The following is a 23615-nucleotide window of genomic DNA, read 5'->3' on the forward strand; positions in this document are numbered from 1 at the left end:
TCAAATTCCCGGCTTTTTACGAACATGTCCAGCCAAATGTATAGGCCTATAAGTTCGGCTTGTCCGGCCTGGTTAGGGTTTCCAGCGATAAAGTAGAGAACGCATAGCTAAGGCAAGTTTGAAGCTAAGTACATAAGCGCGAGGAATAAGTACAAGGAGGAATATAGAGATATACCGTTAGGATAACGTAGGTATGTCTGTGCGATATGTTTTTCTCCGTAGAAACTATGGGGTTTCTTGTCCTGAAACAAAAACACTTTAGGTTGGATGTCAGTGAATTCTTTGATCAGCGACAAAGTTTCCCCAAATTCACGCTACAAATGCTTTTGGGACAACCAAAAAATAAAAAAAAAAATAAAAAAAGGTTTCAAATGGCTCTAAGCACTATGGGACTTAACATCTGAGGTCATTAGTCCCCTAGACTTAGACCTACTCCTAACTAACCTAAGGACATCACACACATCCATGTCCGAGGCAGGATTCGAACCTGCAACCGTAGCAGCAGGGCAGTTCCGGACTGCAGCGCCTAGAACCGCTCGTACACAGCGGCCGGCGCACATCAAAAGGGACAGCTTATTTCCAATCACAACATAACGAAGATTTTATTCAGAATTATTGAAGCTGACAAAATATTACTTTCCAGTTGCAGGCCATAAAGCCACTGTCGGAAGAGTGTTCTCTTTCATAAATGCCTACTGGAGAAAGGAAAGACTGCAAACCGACGCATTTACAATGATGATGATCATATTGTTGTTGTGTAATATAAAATCATCGTAGCGAGAGCTACACGAAATGATTTCCAAGAAAAAAAAACTTTCTTGATAAAGTGGTATCAAATGAGAAATATTAGTATTTTAACATGTTGTTGTTGTTTCTTTGTAAGTCTAATTGGAAATAAAACTTTCATCCAGTTTGGATTTGGATCACTGAGACTGTCTTGTTAAAGGTTTCAGGAATTACTGCAACAAATCGCCGTTTTTTCTTCAATTTTTATTTTTTCATGATCGATTTCGAATCGCCTGACGATTCATCATCATATGATAAAATTTAGTTTGGAGTATTGTGGGGGACGTGCAGTGCCTGCCACAAGAATAAAAACTATGCACGACCCCCACAATACTTCAAACTAAATTGTATCATATGATGAATCGCCAGGCGATTCGAAACCGGCCATGAATAAATAGAAATTGAAGAAAAAACGGCGACTGGTTGCAGTAATTCCTGAAATCTCTAACTGGAAATGACCAAAGTTGTTTCGATATATTTCCGTTTCCCTACGGAGTAGAATATGTAACTATTTTATTCAACATTTAGTTAATTTTGACATTCAGTTTATCTTAGGCAGAAGTCACAGCAATTAAGACGACTTAGCTCTTAGTTGCTATCTTAATTGCCTTGTTATAACGATGTTTATGATTATTTTTTAAGTCGTTTAAGGTTGACCTCGCAGTGGGTTATTAATACATTGCCTCGTGTGGCCGTGCGGTTCTAGGCGCTTCAGTCTGGAACCGCGTCACCGCTACGGTCGCAGGTTCGAATCCTGCCTCGGGCATGGATGTGTGTGATGTCCTTAGGTTAGTTAGGTTTAAGGGGCTCCGGAACGCCCTATACTTGCAATGTTAAAATAACGCTTATAAGTTACATCTTTCCTCAAAAAGTATTTGAGGTAGGAAGTTGAACTTTTTACAGATTATTTATTGGAATATGGGCTACAACTTAACACAGGGATTTTACAAAATTTTAGTTTAGTTATTGAAGATGATTTTTTTCAATTGTAATGAAAATTCACAACATTTTTTTGCAATTTTCTATTTATATATTCAAAACTATACAGTTTTTTGGAAAAAGGCTGTGTTAAATTATGCAGAAGGTACTGTGTAACATTTACTGAAAGCTTGAAACAAATATGCTTGGAAGATCCTTAGAAAACATGTAATTAGTATGAGAAAATAAAAGTTTTGGGAATCGAGCGACAAAGATTGGATTAACTTTTTAATGCATTCCAGGTCCATAGGATGGATTATCTTCATCCTCTGCAAACTCCTCCTCCAGCTTCCTCTTGTTCCTCCTCCTGTTTACTCTTGCTTGTATTTCTAGACTCTTTACAGCCCTGTCTGCAGCCCGAAGGCGTTCCTTGTCTAAAGCAAGCATCGCTCGTACCATGTTAGAACCTATCTTCATTCCCATTTTCTTCAGTTGCAGTTACTGCAACACTGTTCCCAAAGGTGGTCATGTATGAACACTTATCACATTTCAGTTGTATTTCAGTAGCAAGTCCTACGTGCTTTATTATGGAGAGCTCCAGACCAACTTTACTACAATGAATACATCTCACACAGTTTGAAAAAATTCCTTTGAGAACCGACATATCAAATATTTCATTCACATCCGATTCGCCCATAGAACATTCATAGTTTTCACTCATTGAACCAAGCTTCTTCTGTGAAGTATTTTCTTTCCCACTTTGACTGCTATGGGCAGGTGTACTTGAGAGGTTAGGTTCACTCACTTGGTTATCGTCTTTATTGTTTACAGTAATAACACATACCTTTGGCTTTCCAACATTTCTCCTTTTCTTAAAAGCCTTCAGAGGATTTCTAATAACTTTACTTTTACTCATTATTATACTTCAACAAAACAGACTCTCAAGAAACAGAATTAATTACGAATATTTTCGAGATAACGACAGAGTAAATAAACATGAAACAATCGACAATCACACCAGCGTTGTATATTGAACCATCACAGGATAGCCACAACACATACTTTATCTCACATCACTAAAATGTACCTGATGAACACGGACGTTAATAATAACACCATTTGACAGCAGTTTAACAGCGCCACAGTGGGTCACGCCCATGTAGAACACATTTCAAAAAAAATTTTAAAAATAGTTGTAGTCTTCGGAATTGAATAAATTATATATCTATTAAAAGGTAATAGTCTGCAGATTCAGAAAACGCAAAAAAGTAAAAATTGAACTTTTCATGATTTTGAGCCTTTCCGGAGCCCCTTAAGTAGTTCTAAGTTCTAGGGGACTGATGACCACAGATGTTAAGTCCCATAGTGCTCAGAGCCATTTGAACCATTTGGATACACTGCTGGTAATTCCCAACTGACTCTGTTTCTGTTAACAATAGGTAGGCTTTTAGAACAGAATTTCCAGCTAAATGTGACGCCTAGTCTGGCTTTCCTATTCTTGGATCTGGCAATCCTAGCTGCGACAGATTAACGCGCGGTGTAGAGATCTGGCTGATGTCCATACAGGTAGAGAATATGATATAGAAGTGAGAGATAAGAGCATTAATGAAGTCTGGGTATGGGCGCAATTAATCACAACAAGACCTTACGCAAGACGGCCACGCTTGTCGGAGCGGGACCACCGCTCTACGCCGGCCTTCGGCCGAGACCCTGGAGCCGGAGGAGGCGGGGCGGGGCGCTGCTGACGTAGGGACGGACGCCTCGGCTCTCGGGGGTCCGCGCCGTTCTCGTAACGCGCTGACGGACGGCCGGACGTCTCACTGCTGCCCGCGCAGAGTGCGGTCTCATCCGCTGTTTTTTGCGCCGCTCCGCGGATCCGCCGGCTGTTTGTTAGCTGCCTATGAGCGGTGGCAATCACAACAGCAGCCAAGGCCGTGACTAGAAGATTACCTCTGGAAAATTGGCTGCCTCTTCCCCTGCTGTAGGAGGGGTCGGAGGCTGGAGCTGCTTCTGCGCAGTTGATTCACGCGCCGTAGGACGTAAAAGCGATATCATCTACCCAAACGATTCGGCCCCACTCTAGCAGCAAATAACAGAGTTTACAAGCGTCTTCTAACCAAACTGCGCGCCTACGGAGTATCGCCTCAGTTGCGCGACTGGATTCGTGATGTCTTGTCAGAAAGGTCACAGTTCGTAGTAATAGACGGAAAGTCATCGAGTAAAACAGAAGTAATATCCGGCGTTCCCCAAGGAAGTGTTATACGCCCTCTATTGTTCCTGATGTATATTAACGACATTGGAGACAATCTGAGTACCCGTCTTAGATTGTTTGCAGATGATGCTGTCATTTACCTTCTTGTAAAGTCATCAGATGATCAAAATGACTTGCAAAATGATTTAGATAAGATATCTGTATGGTGTGAAAAGTGGCAGTTGACCCTGAATAAGGAAATGTGTGAAGTTGTTCACATGAGTACAAGAAGAAATCAGCTAAATTTTGATTACACGATAGGTCACACAAATCTGAAGGCTGTAAATTCAGCGAAATACTTAGGCATTAAAATTACAAATAACCTAAACTGGAACAATCACATAGATAACATTGTGGGTAGAGAAAACCAAAGACTGCCATTCATTGGCAGAACACTTAGAAGGTGCAACAGTTCTACTAAAGACACTGCTTACACTACGCTTGTCCGCCCTATTATGGAGTATTGCTGTGCGGTGTGGGATCCGCGACAGGTGGGACTGACGGGTGACATCGAAAAAGATACATAAAAAAAATGGTTCAAATGGCTCTGGGCACTATGGGACTTAACTTCTTTGGTCATCAGTCCCCTAGAACTTAGAACTACTTAAACCTAACTAACCTAAGGACATCACACACATCCATGCACGAGGCAGGATTCGAACCTGCGACCGTAGCGGTCGCGCGGTTCCAGACTGTAGCGCCTAGAACCGCTCGGCCACTCCGGCCGGCGATATATAGAAGAGCAGCTCGATTTGTATTATAGCGAAATAGGGGAGATAGTGTCACATACATAGTACGTGAATTGGAGTGGCAAACATTAAAACAAAGGCGTGTCTCGTTGCGATGGGATCTTCTCATGAAATGTCAGTCACCAGTTTTCTCCTCCGATTGCGAAAACATTGTTGGCACCCACCTACATACGTAGAAATGATCATCACGATAAAATAACAGAAATCAGGGCTCGCACAGAAAAACTTTAAGTGCCGTTCGAGCTTGAAGGTGGTTCATTGAACCCTCTGCCAGGCACTTTATTGTGAATAGCAGAGTAATCACGTAGATATAGAAAGTCACGGGATAGCGATATGCACGTATACAGATGGCGGTAGTATCGCGTACACAAGGTATAAACAGACAGTGCAGTGGCGGAGCCGTATTTGATCCTTGTGAAAAGGTTTTCGACTTGATTGTGGTCTCACGACTGGAATTAAAACTTTGAGCAGAGAATGGTAGTTGGACTTAGGTGCATAGGACTTTCCATCCGGGAAATCGTTAGAGAATTCAATATGCCGAGATCCACAGAGTGAAGAGTGAGTCGAAAATACCAATTTTCAGGCATTACCTATCAACACGGACGACGCTGTGGCCGACGGCCTTCACTTAACTATCGAGAGCAGTGGCGCTTGTGCAGGGTTTCCAGTGCCAACAGACAAACAACACTGGGAGAAATAACCGCAGAAATCAGTGTGGGATGTTCGGCGAACGTATCTGTCATGACAGTGCGGCGAAATTTGGTCTTAACGGGCTATGGCAGCAGCCGACTGACTCGAGTGTTTTTGCTAACAGTACGACATCGCCTGCAGCGCCTGTCTTGGACTCGTGACCATACCTTGGCTCTAGACGACTAGAAAACCGTGGCCAGAAGACTTTAAAACCGATTACTGTTGGTAAGAGCCGTTGGTGGGATTAGTGTGTGGTGCAGACCCCTCGAAGCCATGAACACAAGTTGTTGTCAGTTCATTCTGAAAGCTGGTGGTGGCTCCAAAATGGTGTGGCCTGTGTTTACATATAACTGACTGGGTCCTCTGGTCCAAGTGAACAGATCGTGGACTGAAAATGATGATATTCGGCTACTTGGAGGCCATTTGCAGCTATTCATTGACTTCGTTCCCAAACACTGTTGCAATTGTCACCGGGCTACAGTTGTTCACGATTTGTTTGAAGAACATTCTGGACAATTCGAGCGAATGATTCGGCCACCCAGATCGCTCGACATCCGTCGAACAATTACGGGACATAGCCTAGAGGTTAGTTCTTACGCTCTAGGTGTCATTTCTCTAATGAACAGATGGACAATTATTTATAGCATATATAAGAAGAAGAACAGCCTATTACTGGAACGACAGCCGGTGGAAGAAGGAATGGAGAATAGCATTAAATTCCTTTGGACTAGAATGAATGACAGTGCGTTGTAGTGATTGTGGACAAATAGGACATTATGTCGATATTGTTGCCCAGACTTTTCACAAGTTCTGCACTGACTGCCTACGTTTATAACCTAATAGACTGAAACAATAATCTATACAGTAAACTATCTCGTTATTTGTGGTAATTAAATCAAAATCGTATTGGTTACTGATTAAGAAAAACGGGAAAAATTGTTGAGCAAAGACAAGATTGTGCCTGCGGGTCATTCCTTGCATAGAATCCATACATGTTATAAAAACGAATGTTTGTATGTTCCTTACCCCCTCCTAAACCGCTGGGTCGATTTCGACCAAACTTGATACACACGTCCTTTCTGTCATACCTATCGTTGTCCAGGAGATATGACGTCATAAACACTGAGATGTGTAAAAAAAAAATGCCGCATTGTGCATGAAGCTTTAATACATTTACTGTTAACTACGAAGACACTCCTACAGTCGAGTCATTTTAAGGAAATGTCTGACACTTGGGGGCGCTTTTAACAGCTTTCAACTGCGAAGCGCAACCGGCTGTAGGCAAAAACAATAGCAGTCTATAGAACCACGAAGAGGCGTTGCCATCAAGACGATTACTAAATCGCGTTGTAGACGCATGAAGTAGCAGCGTTAAGCGTTCAGAAACAGCCCGGGATCTTTGTACGACTCTTTCACAAAGTGAGACGTATTTTCACGAATACATGGAAACAAATTTTTTTGGATATTACACTACAATCACAGTTCATTTTTTTGTTTCGTTTCTAATAGAGAATTGGCAAAATGAATACCCGGGCAATCCTGGTTTTTGTCAGCTATGTTACAATAGACTTCGACGCATCTGCACTAAATAGGACGATTATTTCAGTATCATATTCAATACTATATTCCAACGAAAGTGAGCAAAGGATGCTGAAATTAGTAATTTTATTTTTCCATTTTATGTAAGTAAGGAAGATGTAAACAGGCGAAACGTATTTAGAAAAACACTAAGAGTTACCGGCGACAAACATAATTAATTTTTTCAAGACATTGTTCGGCTCCTGGCTGTCATGTGGAGGAATTATGTTCGATCCCCGATACTGCCAACAATTCTTCTTGGTGAAGGAACTGGGACTGGGTCTGCTTAGTCCCCCGTAGCCAACTGAGCAATTCTTACGTAATGTTTTTTTTCTTTTTTTGTAAGTATGTGTTCTTCGCTTCGCTAATATATATATATATATATATATATATATATATATATATATATATATATATATATATATATAGGTAGCGTTTATCGCATTATATATACATATATATATATTTTAGAGTTACGGAAACCAGTACTAAAGGCTGAGAGTACAGGTTGCTGGTCTCATGTCCCTCCAGTCTCTACAGTAATGTAATCTGGTGGAACTTGAGAGAGAGCACGAACCACCGATAGGTCGACCGGTTAATGTCTAATGTCCTTAAAAGATCACAGCGTCTCGGTCTTCATTGAAGTTCAAAAATGAACGAGAGATCCCACGTCAAGCATTCATTTGACCACGGGGCTTTAAGTGTGTGTGTGTGTGTGTGTGTGTGTGTGTGTGTGTGTGTGTGTGTGTGCGCGCTATGATGCTGCTTTATTAATTAGTCTGCCTAGTATCAGTGAGGGGATCATTCTCATCCTGACAGGCTTGTGTTGTAGTGTTTTGCAGTTTGTTATACCTTGTTTTAAAATCTCTCGATCAGACAGGTTACTGCTGCCGGCGCCATTAACGCTCAAGCACATGATACTTTCTAGCGCTTCATCAGCAGCAGCATCACAATGGACGGCGGGAATTCTCACGTCATTAAGCGCCCGGCGAGGTTACTTCTCACCGCACATACTACCAGCTGACTTTCACAGTCCGCTTTACGAGTCGCTGGGATCGCGACTTTCGATCGCTGCAAGCCCTCTCGCCTCACCTTCGCGGTGCTCATCGCTGTTTATTGCTAGACACTCAATGTAATCCGACTTTCACTTCAGAATTCCTCAGATATGAAGAATAGTCACTGGTTAGTTGATCCATGAGGCCGACTTTCGCAAAAGAGTATTGCCATTGATATGCTCGTCACGAAATTCTTACCCCAGTCTGACTTGTAGTTTTAACTTTAAGTCTGCGGCCCAAGCCCGTCACCGGGGTATTTGGTCTGACAGGTGGAATGCAGCCTTTCTCCACCGCAGCATTAGGAGGGAGAGGGTGCATGGTCCAACGTCCGGCCGCCTTTTACCTCTAGAAAGATACACGGGATCGTCCTGAGCGTAGTGGAATGACGAAAATCCTCCCTCCCGCAGTCTCTCAGTAACTAAACCCAGAACTACAGGACCGAGGTCTAGTGTCCTACCCGTAGACCACGACGACTACAAAGTTCTAATTTCTCACATAATCAAATTTTAGTAAATTCTGAGATGCTCGGAAACTACGTAAATTACGATTCGCAAATCGAAGAAACAGGATTTGACGCCTAGTTTCTTCCAGGTTTGTCTTACTATTGTATTGTACTGTATGTTAGCCGGGGAGCTAGAAACGATGGAGAGGCTCCATCCCCGCCGCAGCCGCAGTGGTCCACAACCCCACGACGACTACCGCAGTCCACTTCACCCCTCCGCCGCCCCACACCGAACCCAGGGTTATTGTGCGGTTTGGCCCCCGGTGGACCCCCCCAGGGAACGTGTCACACAAGGGTTACACTCACCCCTATGTTTGCGTGGTAGAGTAATGGTGGTGTACGTGTACGTGGAGAACTTGTTTGCGCAGCAATCGCCGACATAGTGTAGCTGAGGCGGAATAAGGGGAACCAGCCCGCATTCGCCGAGGCAGATGGAAAACCGCCTTAGAACCATCCACAGACTGGCCGGCTCACCGTACCTCGACACAAATCCGCCGGGCGGATTCGTGCAGGGGACCTGGCGCTCCTTCCCGCCCGGAAAAGTATACTATAAGACAACACAAAAACGATGCACCACGAAGGAATCCGTAGATGTGATTTACATCTACAGACAAAGAACTGACCACAATTTCAGAAAAAATGGATGGTTTATTGAAGAGGCTTCTAAGTACTACGAAACTGCTACGTGTGCCTCCCCCAAAAACTTTGATCGACGTTATGAAGAACCTCGTAAATTCAAAAAGTTGGTAGAGCCATTTTTTATACTAATGGAGGAGGACAAATTAAACAGTGAAGAATTTAATTTTTTGTTATTGAAACGTTTGCATCAACTATCATTTCACAATTTTAATGAAACATTGGTATCCTACAGCTGCCTAGGGCGCCTACGAGGCCAGATGACCAGCGAAGACGTATCTGGAGGCGCCCTGGACATCGGTGGGATGCTAACTCGAATGTTGTCCTCCATACTGCTCGACAGCCAGGAATGAAGGTCTGGGGTGCTATTCCTTTTCATGGCAGGACCCCTTTGGTTCTGCTGGCCGGGGTGGCCGAGCGGTTCTAGGCGCTACAGTCGGGAACCACGCGACCGCTACGGTCGCACGGTTCCAATCCTGCTGTAATGTCTCTTGCAGCGGTCTCTCCGCGATATTTTCAGAAGTTTTTATAAATTATATAACTCAGTACATGTCTCGAAATATCTCTTCTTATATTACCGATTCCTAAAGTTTAATATACGATGATTATCAATGCAGAGTAGTTTCAAGCCCTATTATTCCTTGGAGCGTGCATTTACTCCATGGAACAGCTTCTCTGCTATCTATGTTTTCTCTTACGAAAAGAATGACTGAGATCTTGCGGATAAGCAGTGAAAGAAGGAAGATGTATATGTATGTATTGTTGAGGTAGTCGCCATCTTCATGAGTTTCTGTAAGGAATTTAATACATGAACTAAACTAAAGTAAGTGTGTTCACGTATTATTTAACTGGTTATTATTGACAGTGTCTGCTTACTACGCTGTGTTGCACGGGATCAGTGGGGAACTTCTGATTTACACTGGACGAACCTGCCGTTTTGTATGCTCAAGATATCCAGTTTATTACTTCCAATAAATAGGCTAACACGGTCTTACCAGCAGATCTCAGGTGTTCCCCATGTGATCACTGAAAGTTAATAATTATTACAGATCTTTTCAGGAGATCGACTGACAATTTTCGTCGCATCGAGACTTCGAAATTGCTTCACTGCCTTATGGAATTTAAGTTAAGCTCAATTTAATCAGGATAGAACACTATTGAACTGTTTGAATATGATAATACTGCTTTGTGAATGAAAATTCCCTTAATATACGCATGTTTTTTACTATCCTGATCAGTGAAGCTAAATCAGGCCGGTGTGAGAGAGGTTTTTAAATTTTAGATCCCACAAAAAATATTAAACTGCCTCGGGCATGGATGTGTGTGATGTCCTTAGGTTAGTCAGGTTTAAGTAGTTGTAAGTTCTAGGGGACTGATGACCTCAGAAGTTAAGTCCCATAGTGCTCAGAGCCATTTTAGGCCTTTGGTTCTCATCCGTGGCACTGTTACAGCACAGCGGTACGTCGACGATATTCTACACATCCATCTTGTGCTAGTATTTCAGCACGATAATGGCCGCCCGGACACTGCGAGAGCTTCTACTGCTTGTCTTCGTGCTTGCCAAACCCCACCTCGCCCAGCAAGGTCGTCGGATCTTTGCCCAGCTGATACAGTTTGGAGCATTATGGGGCAGGGCCCTCCAACACTCTCGGAATTTTGATGAATATTCTTTCTTCCAGCGTACCAATTGCGGAAACATTTTATGCTTACGCACCAAGTACCCTTCGCCACGTAGCGACGGCAAGCTGCGGAGTTCAGATGTAACCAAGCGCAGTTGAAATGCTGATGCAGCAGCTTCCAGCACGTTAAAAAATATCAACGCCGCACTAAGGAACTGCACATACCTGCGTGGCAGAGGATCTTTTGTTAGGGGCAGCTGACAGAAGAGAGAGAACTGAAGCCATATACCGACAAATTCTGAAAGGCTACATCATGTAGCCACTTGAAGAAATCCTAGTGGCAGTTTGTCAGCATTATTCACTTGTTCTAAGAGCGCTCCGAGGGCGGAGTGGCCGGTCGGAAAATGCGGAGGACTTTCTGATTCCGGGACGCTGCCGGCATCGACTCGGGCACGCAGAATGGCCGCGGCGGCTGGACCCGCCCGCCGGATGTCCTGTCCCGTCGGCCGCGATGGTCGCCTGAATGACAAAAAAACGCGCCGTCCGTGGCGTGACGCGCGCCCGTCTGATGAATACCCCGCGAGTCGCCTGCCGCTTACGTAATCTACATCTCCGTACCTGTCGCTCCTCCACACACTTGGCAAAATCTGTCTCTTTCGTGTGGTCTGGTTCGATTTCTCCTTACCACCAGTAGCTTATCCACGTGTCCACTACTCGACATCCTATGTCCTTCATACCCCCCCCCCCACCCCCACCCCCCACCCCCCACTCCTTGGGTATGGCATTAGGTGAGTTCAGAGATATACAGTGCCGACTAGAAAAAAACGATTAATTCCGGTTAATCGATTAATTATAATTATTACAATAATTGATTATGGATATACTGATGCTTTCTTCACGTCGATTAATTTTACAACATCTGTAAACTTTCTATGTAATTTACCTGTACACAAAATACTTAACGTTCTTTTTCAAAAACCTTCTACTCGTATAATGTCTCGTTAAGGGGAGACTACACAAGTAATAGGGATTCTTTGAATAATTTTGCATAGCATACAAACCATACTTACAAGTGTCCGAAACTCTAGAATCCATTTAATTTATGAAAAAATGAATGAGCTGTTACTTTTTAAACTTTGTTTAGAAAAAAAATCAAATTTTGTAGTTAATTATCTCAATTTTTACCACAGTTTTTAATAGATTTGGAAAATTCTAGAGTTTCATACACCTGTAAGTATGGTTTGTATGCTGTGCAAAATTCATCGAAGAATCTCTCGTACTTATGAAGAAAAATGTACCTATAGCAACAAATGCAGCCAATAGTAAGTGAAAAAAGATGAAATTTCATATCTAAAAAAAATTTTCTTATGTTTTTGAACTTCCGCTGCTACGAGTGTGAATCCTGAATCCTTCCTGGTCATGCTGACAAAGTTTTATGAATTCACTTGTAAAAGTATAGACAGTGGAAATTAAAATGTCCTAAGGTGCCTCTCCTGCTCCAAGTCGGCCCGTTTGACGTCCTACCCCTCTTAAGGTAACTTATTCAACAGCTGAACAATGCTGACCCTTGGTTGTTTCTGTATTGCGTTTGTGAACTCTGCCTTGATACAAAACGTTAATCTTAGCGAAGTGCAGAGATCGAAATAATGAAAATGAATCAAATCAAACCCCAAAAGAAATTAATTGTGTGCTCATTGAAAACTATGTAACTGAAACTCAGTACTGAAGTGCGTTATGAAAGTTAGGTTACATGAAGTGCACTGTTTGAATTGAAATATCCACTAAATAAAATGCTGCTGAACTCTGAAGAAAATAACTTCACTGTTCAGTGCCAATTAATCTGCTTGCTTAGCAGAACACCTGACAATTCTGACTACATACTATTTGCCCACAAAAATGCAAAGTGAGACCTACCCTGCATGAAAACTAACTTAGCTCTTGCTCAACACGTTGTTTTGTGTGTGGTGTACTGACGTTCTCGGAAGCACATTGAAATCAGCGAATTCAGCAGCTAAAGAAAAGTAATCTTCTCACTACTAAATTGTTCTTCGACTGTCAAAAAAAATGGTTCAAATGGCTCTGAGCACTATGGGACTCAACTGCTGAGGTCATTAGTCCCCTAGAACTTAGAACTAGTTAAACCTAACTAACCTAAGGACATCACAAACATCCATGCCTCAAGCAGGATTCGAACCTGCGACCGTAGCGGTCTTGCGGTTCCAGACTGCAGCGCCTTTAACCGCACGGCCACTTCGGCCGGCCCTTCGACTGTCAGAATCAATCTGTGGCTACCTGTGGCGTAATGTACAGTGTACATACGACAAAATATTTGAAACTTTACTAAGCGTGATTGACGAGGATTTTACTTTAAAAAAAGCGTTCTCGAAAAATTAAACTTTGATTATTGTCAAAAAGACTGTACAAAATGACTCTAAGAATTACGGAATTCCCTCATTGCAAAACTTAGAAATTTAAAACAATTGCGTTATTTGTGACATAATGAAAACAGAGATCAAATTGACACTAATCACGAATGTTTTTAATTATCTAAGGGGCAAAGATTTCCTTCAATTAATAGTTCTGACAAACAAACATTTCATTCTTGCCTGTGCATTGGTTACCTTGAAACATTCCTCCAAAAACCTTCTACATCCATACAGTCAAGAAAATATCTTTACAAACAAGTTGTCATCCCATGATAAAGTACTCTATTTCTCCAAGATTCACAAATATCAGCTCTCCTTCTTTAAAACTCATCTGCTCCCTGCTATGCCTCTAACAAGAATGTTCCAGCGCTGCACAACAGACTGGCGACAGAGCGCACCACAGATGATGACATTAAGCACAGAGTCAAGGGCAGTCCCCTCATGCAACTTTGTCGCAGTACAGTAAAGGTGGAATGTTTACAATGGTGGTTCAAATGGCTCTGAGCACTATGGGACTTAACTGCTGTGGTCATCAGTCACCTAGAACTTAGAACTACTTAAACCTAACTAACCTACGGACATCACACATATCCATGCCCGAGGCAGGATTCGAACCTGCGACCGTAGCAGTCGCGCGGTTCCGGACTGCGCGCCTAGAGCCGCTAGACCACCGCGGCCGGCTTACAGTGGTGGAAAACATACGAAAATCTCATAAATCGATTAGGCATACGATTCATTAGTTCAGTGTACGTAATACCATTCGTTCATTTGTTGCCAAGAAAGTTAATAGACACAAATACTTCGACTCTAGAATGTAAATGCCTCGGAGAGAATGAGCATGAACAGTACCAAAGAAGCTTTCTGAACGAACAGAAGTCCAAATTGTTGGCATTCTGCACGATTAAAACGGCTCCATTTTGAAGATCTGTTGGCAGTAACTGCTTCCGTTGCTCGTTGATATCAAATGTCATTGTTCAGAAGAAGCCGAAGCAGAAACAGATATTAAGCCCAATCGAAGAATAACCAGTACAGTAGCGACTACTATATATGATGATTTTTGGAGCATTTATGAGGTATTAACATCTGTTGAGCGGGAGGAGAGCTCTATCACAGTAAGAGCAAACGACCAGGACTTTGTAGCTGAAACAGAGTGAGGTGGCGCAGTGGTTAGCACACTGGACTCGCATTCGGGCGGACGACTGTTCAAACCCGCGGGCGGCCATCCCGATTCACGTGATTTCCCAAAATCGCTCCAGGCAAATGCCGGGATGGTTCCTTTGGAAGGACACCGCCGATTCCTTCCCCATCCTTGACCGATCCGAGCTTGTGGTCCGGCTCTAATTATATCGATGTCGACGTGGCGTTAACCCCAATCGTGCTTCCTTTTTTTTAGTCGCTGAAATTAGACTCTGCTGAGTGTGGCTCGTAAATATCTGGGAATAGCTCAATGACCGTTTCGTCAGGTGGAGTACACAGCAACAGCTTGCCGTTCGGGACTCTGTGGAAAAAGATCACATACATTGGCGTTCGACATTTCACTTCCTGAAATAGTTTGGTGCTTGTAGGAATATTCACTGCAGCATCTATCCTGAAAACAACTAAATTAATTGTCTTTTCTTGTAAATGTTAAATAGGAATATATTGCTGCTAAAAATAAAAAAAGAGAATTACATATTTCATGAAACTAAAGGAACTACTGTTAGTTATAAAAAGTGAAATAAGAGTATTATAACATAGCTTTATCATAAACAATAATTTTAAGGGACTGCTTTATAAACCTAAAAATAAAGACGTAACAGATCAGTTACACAATAATAGAATCATTTAAGTAATCGAAAAGAACACTTGGAGGTGCAAACGAATTTTAATGTCACATTCAAGTGTTTGTGTTTGTAATCTTATTTAGTAAATTACTGTTCCAAGATTCAGCTGAAGAATACACTAACGTGCTTTATTCTGTTTTGTTCACAGATGGAGAGGAAGCGTGTACAAATTAATATGGCGGGATTTAGCTGTGTACCTGTTACTTTACTACGCTTTAAACGTCGTTTACCGATTCGCGTTAAATGACCAACAGAAAACGTAAGTATCACATTACGTATAGCAAAATTTTAAAATATTGTCAGATTTTTTTAAATGGTTGTGTTTCGCTTTCAACAATTAATTTTTAACTCGTTTTCGTATTGTTGCACAATTTAGACATTGGGCCATTCTCAAGTGCCTGGAAACATTTGTCAGCTATCTGATAGTGGTACGAAAATAAACCAAAAATTAATAGTTGCAGGCGACATGGAATCGTGCAAAAAATTGTTAAATTAGCAATTGTGCATCTGTGGTGTCACAGCCAGACACCACACTTGCTAGATGGTAGCCTTTAAATCGGCCGCGGTCCGTTAGTATACGTCGGACCCGCGTGTCGCCACTATCAGCGATTGCAGACCGAGCGCCGCCATACGGCAGGTCTAGTCTAGAGAGACTCCCTAGCACTCGCCCCAGTTGTACAGCCGACTTTGCTAGCGATGGTTCACTGTCTACATACGCTCTCATTTGCAGAGACGACAGTTTAGCATAGCCTTCAGCTACGTCATTTGCTACGACCTAGCAAGGCGCCATCTTCTTCAAGAATGTATTCTGAACAGATAATATTGTGAGTCATGTACCGTCAAGAGCGACGTTAATCATTAATGGATTAAAGTTAAATATCAAACTAATTACGTCCGCTTTCTGAATTCTAATTCCTTGTCATGTTCCAGACCTCACGTCAGTATAGTTCTGCCCTCCTCACGCCAGCCTGCGTGAGCTAAAACGCGTGCATTTCGGCATCCCCTAGTAACACGGTGTTGGCTCTCCTGCCAACACAACAGCATCCAGTTTTAAAGGAAATGTGTCAGATACGGAAATAGAGATGTATTAAATAGTTTAAACGCAGCCAACATACAATCTTACTCGTGGTTATAAATCTCAAGAGTATTTCCTCCTAGCAGTGTCATAGAAAAATGGTCTCTTTTGAAGATTATTAAGGATTTTTAAAAGCAAAGATTCCTCATTTGTAGTTAAATATCATCAAATATCCTTTGTATTTCTTATGTAAGCGAGTGTAACCACACCCTGGTATTTTTGCAAAAGAATAATACATCTAGATAACTGCTCAGAATCTGAGAGTATCAGCATTTGTGAATTCTCTGAACTGGAAACCGAGGAAAGTCTCATCAAACATTCTGAAATTACGAGCAAGAAATAAAGTTCTGGAAGGGACCTGAGTTCAGATGTATACTGACGACAAAAAAAAAAGAAAAAAAAAAAGATCGTAACACCAAGAAGATAAAAGAAAGTTGGTAGGCATGTTTCTACATCTGAAAGATGATGTCTATTCAGATTTCGCGCCACTGACATAAGAATGGCGCCCCCATGAGGATGGAAATCAGATTTGGTTTAAATACGCGCTGTAAATGCTGCGTTCGTTAGTTATCTTTGAAACTGCACGTTGTGAGTTGATGTTTGTCAAGAATGCCTTTAAGGCGACAAAGATGGCATTATCAACACTTCACTGATTTTGAACGAGTCCTGTAGTAAGGCCTTGGCAGGAATTAGCCACTATACACGATTGCTGGCAGCGGTACTCACGAAATGCAAGGTCGCAAGACGACCAGGCTCCGGACTGCCACGTGGCAGTACGGGGAGGGAAGACTATCGATTCGGGGTATGACTCTGGCGCGTATTGCTTGTGCAGCAGCAATTTGAGCGTCAGTTGGAACCACAGTGACGTAACGCACCGTTACAAATCTGGTACTTCAAGGACAGCCCCGAGCCAGACGGACTGTAGCTTGTTTTCCACTGACCCCAAATCACCACCATGTGCGACATCAGTGGTGTCAAGCGAGAGCTCATTGTGTTTCCTGATGAAAGCTGGTTCTACCTCAGTTCCAGTGATGATCGTGTTCTGGTTAGGAGGTGGCCAGTCGAGGACCTGCAAACAATCTGTGTGCGTGCTACACACACTGGACCTACACCTGGAGTTATGGTCTGGGGTGCTATTTCGTATGACAGCAGGCGCACTCGCGCAGTTACCCCGTGCCTCCTGACTGCAAATTGGTACACCGGTCTGGTGATTCGACCTGTTGTGCTGCCATTTATGAACAGCTTTACAGTGGAGCAGCGCCTCTGAGGAAGTCCAGCGCAGTCCTGGACGAAACGTAAGGAGCAGAAAAGTTCTTGGACCACGACCTCACGTCCCGGAAAGTATATCTACAGCCTTTACAGTGTACGTTTTCAAACAGGATAACGTTCGCCCATAAACTGCTGTTGTAACCCAACATCCTCTATATACAGTAGACAAGTTGCCTTGGCGTGTTCGACCACCAGATCTGTCTCCAGTTGAGCACATACGGGACGTCACCTGACGACAACTCTAACGTTATGCACAGACAGCATTAACCGTCCACTATTGGCCGACCAACTGCAACAGGCATGGATCTCCATTCTATGAAATGACACCCGGCACATGTACGACACAATGCATGCACCTTTGCATTTTTGCATTCGACATTCTGTCGGTTACACTGGTCATTAATGTACCAGAATTTCACATTCGCAATGCTTACATGAATATGTGTTAATCACTTAAATACGGTACCTAAAGAAATGTATTCCAGATGTCTCATTACTTTACGTTAATTATTTTTTGGTGTTGAGATTTTTTTTCGGTCACTGTATTTGTGAACAAGAGAAACCAGTAACAAGTTCTTCGAAATAATGTAAGTCTTCCAGAGACACTAAGCTAAGATAAATACATACCTAAGATGTCAGTTAAAATTAATGAATGTAACGAAGTATCCGAAAACAGGACGTGAAAAATTCTTAAATGGGGAAATTTAGCATTTTAAACACTCATGCTGTACTACATTGTCATTTACCATGTGAAAGCATAAATAATTTCTGATTTAAATGTGAAAATATAAAATTCTATATTTACTAGTGTTTTCGTGATGGGTACAGCTGAAACATGAGTATGTGGGGAAAAAAACCCTTTTTGCTAATTCTTTTACTAACTGTTTTCAAATTCGTACTTTTTGCGAACTTCTTAGTCCATCACCTAGAATAACTGACGAAGCCATCCTGCATAACAGCACAAACATAAACAGCTAAGAATTTACAATCATCAAAGGAAATTGCTAAGAATAAATGTACAAAATAATCAGTTTTAGTGTCCCGTAATCGTAAATTTTTATCAGTTATTCTAGACAATAGAGTAATAACCGAAACCTGGGTCACAAGAGAGAAAAAGTGCGTCTTTTTCATGTGATACCCGTGCCTTTCGCTATCGAAAGATGCAATATCCAAAATAATTTGTTGGCAGTACAGATATAACGAGGTTCAATAACTCGTCCTGAAATTGCAATATAGTGGCATTCTTAAGTTCCTTCTGCGTGCTCCAGTTACGCACACGTCCACATACAGTGATCTATTGCTGAAGAGGTTGATATCCATCTATTTTCTGCAGCGTATTTGGATCACACGAATTACACTAAAAGACCAAAGTAATGCATTCTTCATTGGTGAAATATTAATACGGTTCGTTAGAAAACTTCAGCATATATTAACGTGCATTCTTGAATAGCACATTGCAGTGTACTGTGTCTGTTGGACAACACTCAAAAAGAGAAATAACTAACTATTGAAAATGTTTACTGCAGAGTGTATATGCATATTTGACGATCTCATTATCAGTGCTGTTGTGGCACTATATACTATAAATATAGTGGCACTATATACTATAAATTCAAAAGCTCGGGGATTGATCCAACGTTGTCAGTTGCTACGATTTTCAGTATTTTCACTGTTGTCAATGTATTTACTAAAAATCCATAGTTTAACTTTGATTGGAATTACACGTTGAGATGATGTCCCCCATTGTTGAAAGTTAACTATCATTCAAGTGTTAAAAAGGCAAAGGTTTCACCAGTAATAAGTCCAGGCCTTATAACGCACGGTATCGGTTTGATTGTTTTATTGGATGATCCATTGTGACACTGGATGTCAGGGTGCTATATAGAACTCAAAATAACGCCCGCAAATTACTTGTGCTATTAGTAAAAACAACTCGGTGAGCAAAACTGCACAGACTTCTTGAACTATAGCTACACTTTTCATTGGTCCGTCACGTACGTTCCAAAGTTCTATAGTTGCACTGAGCTTCATGCACTCTGTCATGCACCATGTCATGTCCACGATATATATCACTGACAGCGAGTTGCGTTAGTTAAGTGTCTGGTCCAGTAACGAAGTTCTCAAAGACTGTTTATTGAAGTTTTGCGGACAACCTACATAATTCCGCAAACATTTTCTGAGAAGACGGTGCTATTGAAGTAATGACGACACAGTATCATACATCTTCTTTGGAATGTCGTTTTGTCATTCTTAACTGAAACTACTTTTTCATACTGCCCATAGACAATTCGTTATAGAAAACTAGAATCACCTGTACCTTTCGCGAAATTTCTTCGGAACGAATGACTATAGGCCAGCTTAATTTCGGGTGGCTCTGAGCTGGAAAGAGGAAAAAAACGAATCAGAAATTGTGTAAAACGCCACATTGTGTTAAAACATATGCATTTTATAGTTTTTTTTTAATGGGCGTAGTCAGGTGGCTTATGAAGCAGCAAAGAGTAATGTGAATAAGTGAATTATAATAACCGGTCGATATGTGTATTTATTTGTAATTAAGTCGTTCAAGGGAATTAGCATTATCATCTTTTTCGCAGTACCCTGTCGTAAATTTTTATTGACTACTTGCCTGGTATTTTGTCAGTCATTATTACACATTTCGTCATTGGTTGCGCCTTGGAATACTGCAATATGTAAACTTAACCATTTTCTGCATAATGACGTAACTAGAATGTATTTTGAGATGCCCCATGTCGCAGTTGTGTAGCAGTTTTCTGTTGTTATTACAAAAAAGTAAAGGAAGAAGTCTATTTCCTGCTGCTCTTTCTGATGGTGTTTTGCTGGGAGCACTTGCTGCTAACCCTGGTAGAAGTAGATTGTATTTGACGGCAGTCATTATGTTAAGAATGAAAGACTCTTACATCGTGGCGTTGCTTGTTTTTACTGCCAAGAGATGTAGAACATATCGTCGTTCCTTAAATCGAAAGAAAGAATTCATCAGAAAAGCCATAGAACGACTCTTCTTTTAATCACACTTACGGAGGCACGTTATATGTTGGTAAAGAATTAAGAGTAGAGAAATCCAAATACACACCATGCAAGTACTACTACTCGTATGTGTCTGCCTGATTGTGGTGGAAACTTTGTTTAACGGTTTCCTCGTTTGAGCAAGAAGTGAGTTTATAGACTCATTAGTTGCGTATCAGAAAACTGTAGCTCCTATGAAATGATAGTAACGAAATCATTGCCGGACGTATCCTAGAGTTGCGATGATGTGCGTTCAGGATATTGATGTAGATTATTGACTGTATGAAAGACATCTTCGGGCGCAGTCTACAGCTTTGTAGTGAGATGCGAAATGCTAAGTAATTCGAATTAATAGGCATTTGAAGAAAGATATAAATTATTTGACGCCGATAATCTTCACAACAACAAAACAGGAATAAAATTTAGACAGTTGATCGAACACATTCGAGCACCACACTTCACGTTTCCACAGAAACAAACGGAATTTATTGGGTTCAGTTTTTGTTCATTTGTTGCCACCTCCACATTGTTACTGGACGTGCGATCTGAAGCATGGTCTCTGCCCGTAAGCCCACAGAGCATGTGCAGGCTCGTATAGCCGTAACACCCACCCACGAAAAGATTAGATGGAATTCTGGTCTCACATACAGGAAACGAAGTTCCAACTCTCTTAAGCTTTCCATCTCGAAAATCAAAGTTGCTTGATCATCAAAAATCGCTGACTGCCAACTTCCGAAAAATACTTCCAAACATCTGCTTCACAAGAGAGCACAAAAGACGACGTCCTTCAACATCAAGGACAGTCATACGAATTTTCTTTTCGTGAGCTCAAAAATCGCTTTAAGAACCTCCTACAACATTTGGGACTTTCTGGCTATCATAACCAGGAGGCCCCAACAAAGTTGCCATTTTCTGCTTCCGCTACTACCAATGCTCTTCGGTGTGCTGCTTCACGCCAGAAATCAGTTGTTTTTTTCCAACGGGACTTGAAAACACTTGTCATCACAAGCCGTTAGGCGAGTCTAGAAGGACCAGACCAAATGGTATTTAGGATTACGCAACGACAAGCCCATCATATTGAGGCTAGACAAAAGCCTACTTTCCCGGATACCAGCATCTGGTTGTGGCGGACACAATAGCCGAGATCGTAGCACAAACCTGCAGGCAGGAATAGTATTTTACAAGATATTTGTACGTAAGATGTTATAATGCAAATTTTTTTGTAACACAACCTCAAAGTGTCAAATGTGGTCATTAAGTTCAGTAAAATATGGAGCAATTGTCCATGAGCAAGAGAGCGTGTTAGGGAAAATTAACATGAGTCCACTTCCACCCGACTGAAACGTTCGTTTCGTCCGTCCTTCGGAGCTTCCGTGGCTTCGTGCGGAGTCACACCTGCGGGCGTCTGAATCAATGCATTCTTGGCTTTGCGTGGTGTGCGAAAGAAATAGCGCTACGAACTGCTCCGTGGATTTAATGGAAACGTTTATTATCAATCCCTGATTAATTTATTACACTTCCACAAAGGTAAAATAGATCTAAGTAACTGCCGCCAACATTGCTTTGGCCTGCGAATCGCGGTTAAAACTGCTTACTAGTTCAAAGTCACTAACGAAAAGTCCTGTAGCAGTCTAACCACTTTTAGGCGAACGTCATCTGGACCTATAAATTAAAAAAAAAAGCTGTCGTCTAGGACCTATTCGTTGAAGAAAAATAGTTGGGAGAAAATACTCAGAATTTTCGGAGAACCGCCAAGAAATTCAAAAATGGTAAAGAATTTAATATTGACAGAATGACTGCAGAGATGGAACTCATCAGGCACAGGAAGGATAACGTTTCAATTGGTTCTGATGTAATTGAAAGGCAGAAGATGACTAGTCCAACAAATTTCCAGACTAGGGCCGTCTCCTACACATGAAAATAGATTTGGTAAAGGGATAACGACCAGCTGTGAGTGTGACGAAGTCGGCACACCAGATCGTGTCTTATGGGAAATCCCCCAGATGTAGTAATTACTAATACACAGGCATTAAGAGATGAGACTGGTTTATTACATAATTAGCTGGAAAGAGGACTTTGATACTTTAAAGTCCTGTCTTAGAAAAAGCAAGGCGTAATTACAGTCGACAGACGAGTAAGGCCTATATGCAATTGTAGGGAACGTGAACGAAGCCGGATAGCTCTACGACCACAGGGACCTGTACTGGAATGAGTGAAGGTGTGCGGCGACAAGGTTGCCCAAGAAGACTGGCAGGGATCAGTGATGATCAAGTGATACGCCCTGATGCCTCCCCATGCAGTCTGGAGGCAGCAAGATATTGCTGCAACTGATGGGGTGGCTGATCTGGTACGGAACGTCGAGACAAACTATGGTAGATAAATTTCGGTTGTTGTTGTTGTGTGGTCTTCAGTCCTGAGACTGGTTTGATGCAGCTCTCCATGCTACTCTATCCTGTGCAAGCTTCTTCATCTCCCAGTACCTACTGCAACCTACATCCTTCTGAATCTGCTTAGTGTATTCATCTCTTGGTCTCCCTCTACGATTTTTACCCTCCACGCTGCCCTCCAATGCTAAATTTGTGATCCCTTGATGCCTCAAAACATGTCCTACCAACCGATCCCTTCTTCTAGTCAAGTTGTGCCACAAACTTCTCTTCTCCCCAATCCTATTCAATACCTCCTCATTAGTTACGTGATCTACCCACCTTATCTTCAGCATTCTTCTGTAGCACCACATTTCGAAAGCTTCTATTCTCTTCTTGTCCAAACTAGTTATCGTCCATGTTTCACTTCCATACATGGCTACACTCCATACAAATACTTTCAGAAACAACTTCCTGACACTTAAATCTATACTCGATGTTAACAAATTTCTCTTCTTCAGAAACGATTTCCTTGCCATTGCCAGTCTAGATTTTATATCCTCTCTACTTCGACCATCATCAGTTATTTTACTCCCTAAATAGCAAAACTCCTTTACTACTTTAAGTGTCTCATTTCCTAATCTAATCCCCTCAGCATCACCCGATTTAATTTGACTACATTCCATTATCCTCGTTTTGCTTTTGTTGATGTTCATCTTATATCCTCCTTTCAAGACACTGTCCATTCCGTTCAACTGCTCTTCCAAGTCCTTTGCTGTCTCTGACAGAATTACAATGTCATCGGCGAACCTCAAAGTTTTTACTTCTTCTCCATGAATTTTAATACCTAC

General features: G+C 41.9%; 1 protein-coding gene across 1 annotated transcript in view; it reads left to right on the forward strand.

The window, feature by feature from the left end:
• The window catches only part of LOC126481138 (bestrophin-4), a 569514-nt gene that overhangs the window by 225773 nt on the left and 320126 nt on the right, over positions 1–23615 (forward strand). The window contains exon 2 of the mRNA XM_050104689.1: positions 15182–15292. Within this exon, the coding sequence (XP_049960646.1) occupies positions 15182–15292 (111 nt within the window). The remainder of the gene's footprint in view (positions 1–15181; positions 15293–23615) is intronic.

Source organism: Schistocerca serialis, chromosome 5 (genome assembly GCF_023864345.2).
Source record: "Schistocerca serialis cubense isolate TAMUIC-IGC-003099 chromosome 5, iqSchSeri2.2, whole genome shotgun sequence".
In the NCBI taxonomy this organism is placed as follows: domain Eukaryota; kingdom Metazoa; phylum Arthropoda; class Insecta; order Orthoptera; family Acrididae; genus Schistocerca; species Schistocerca serialis.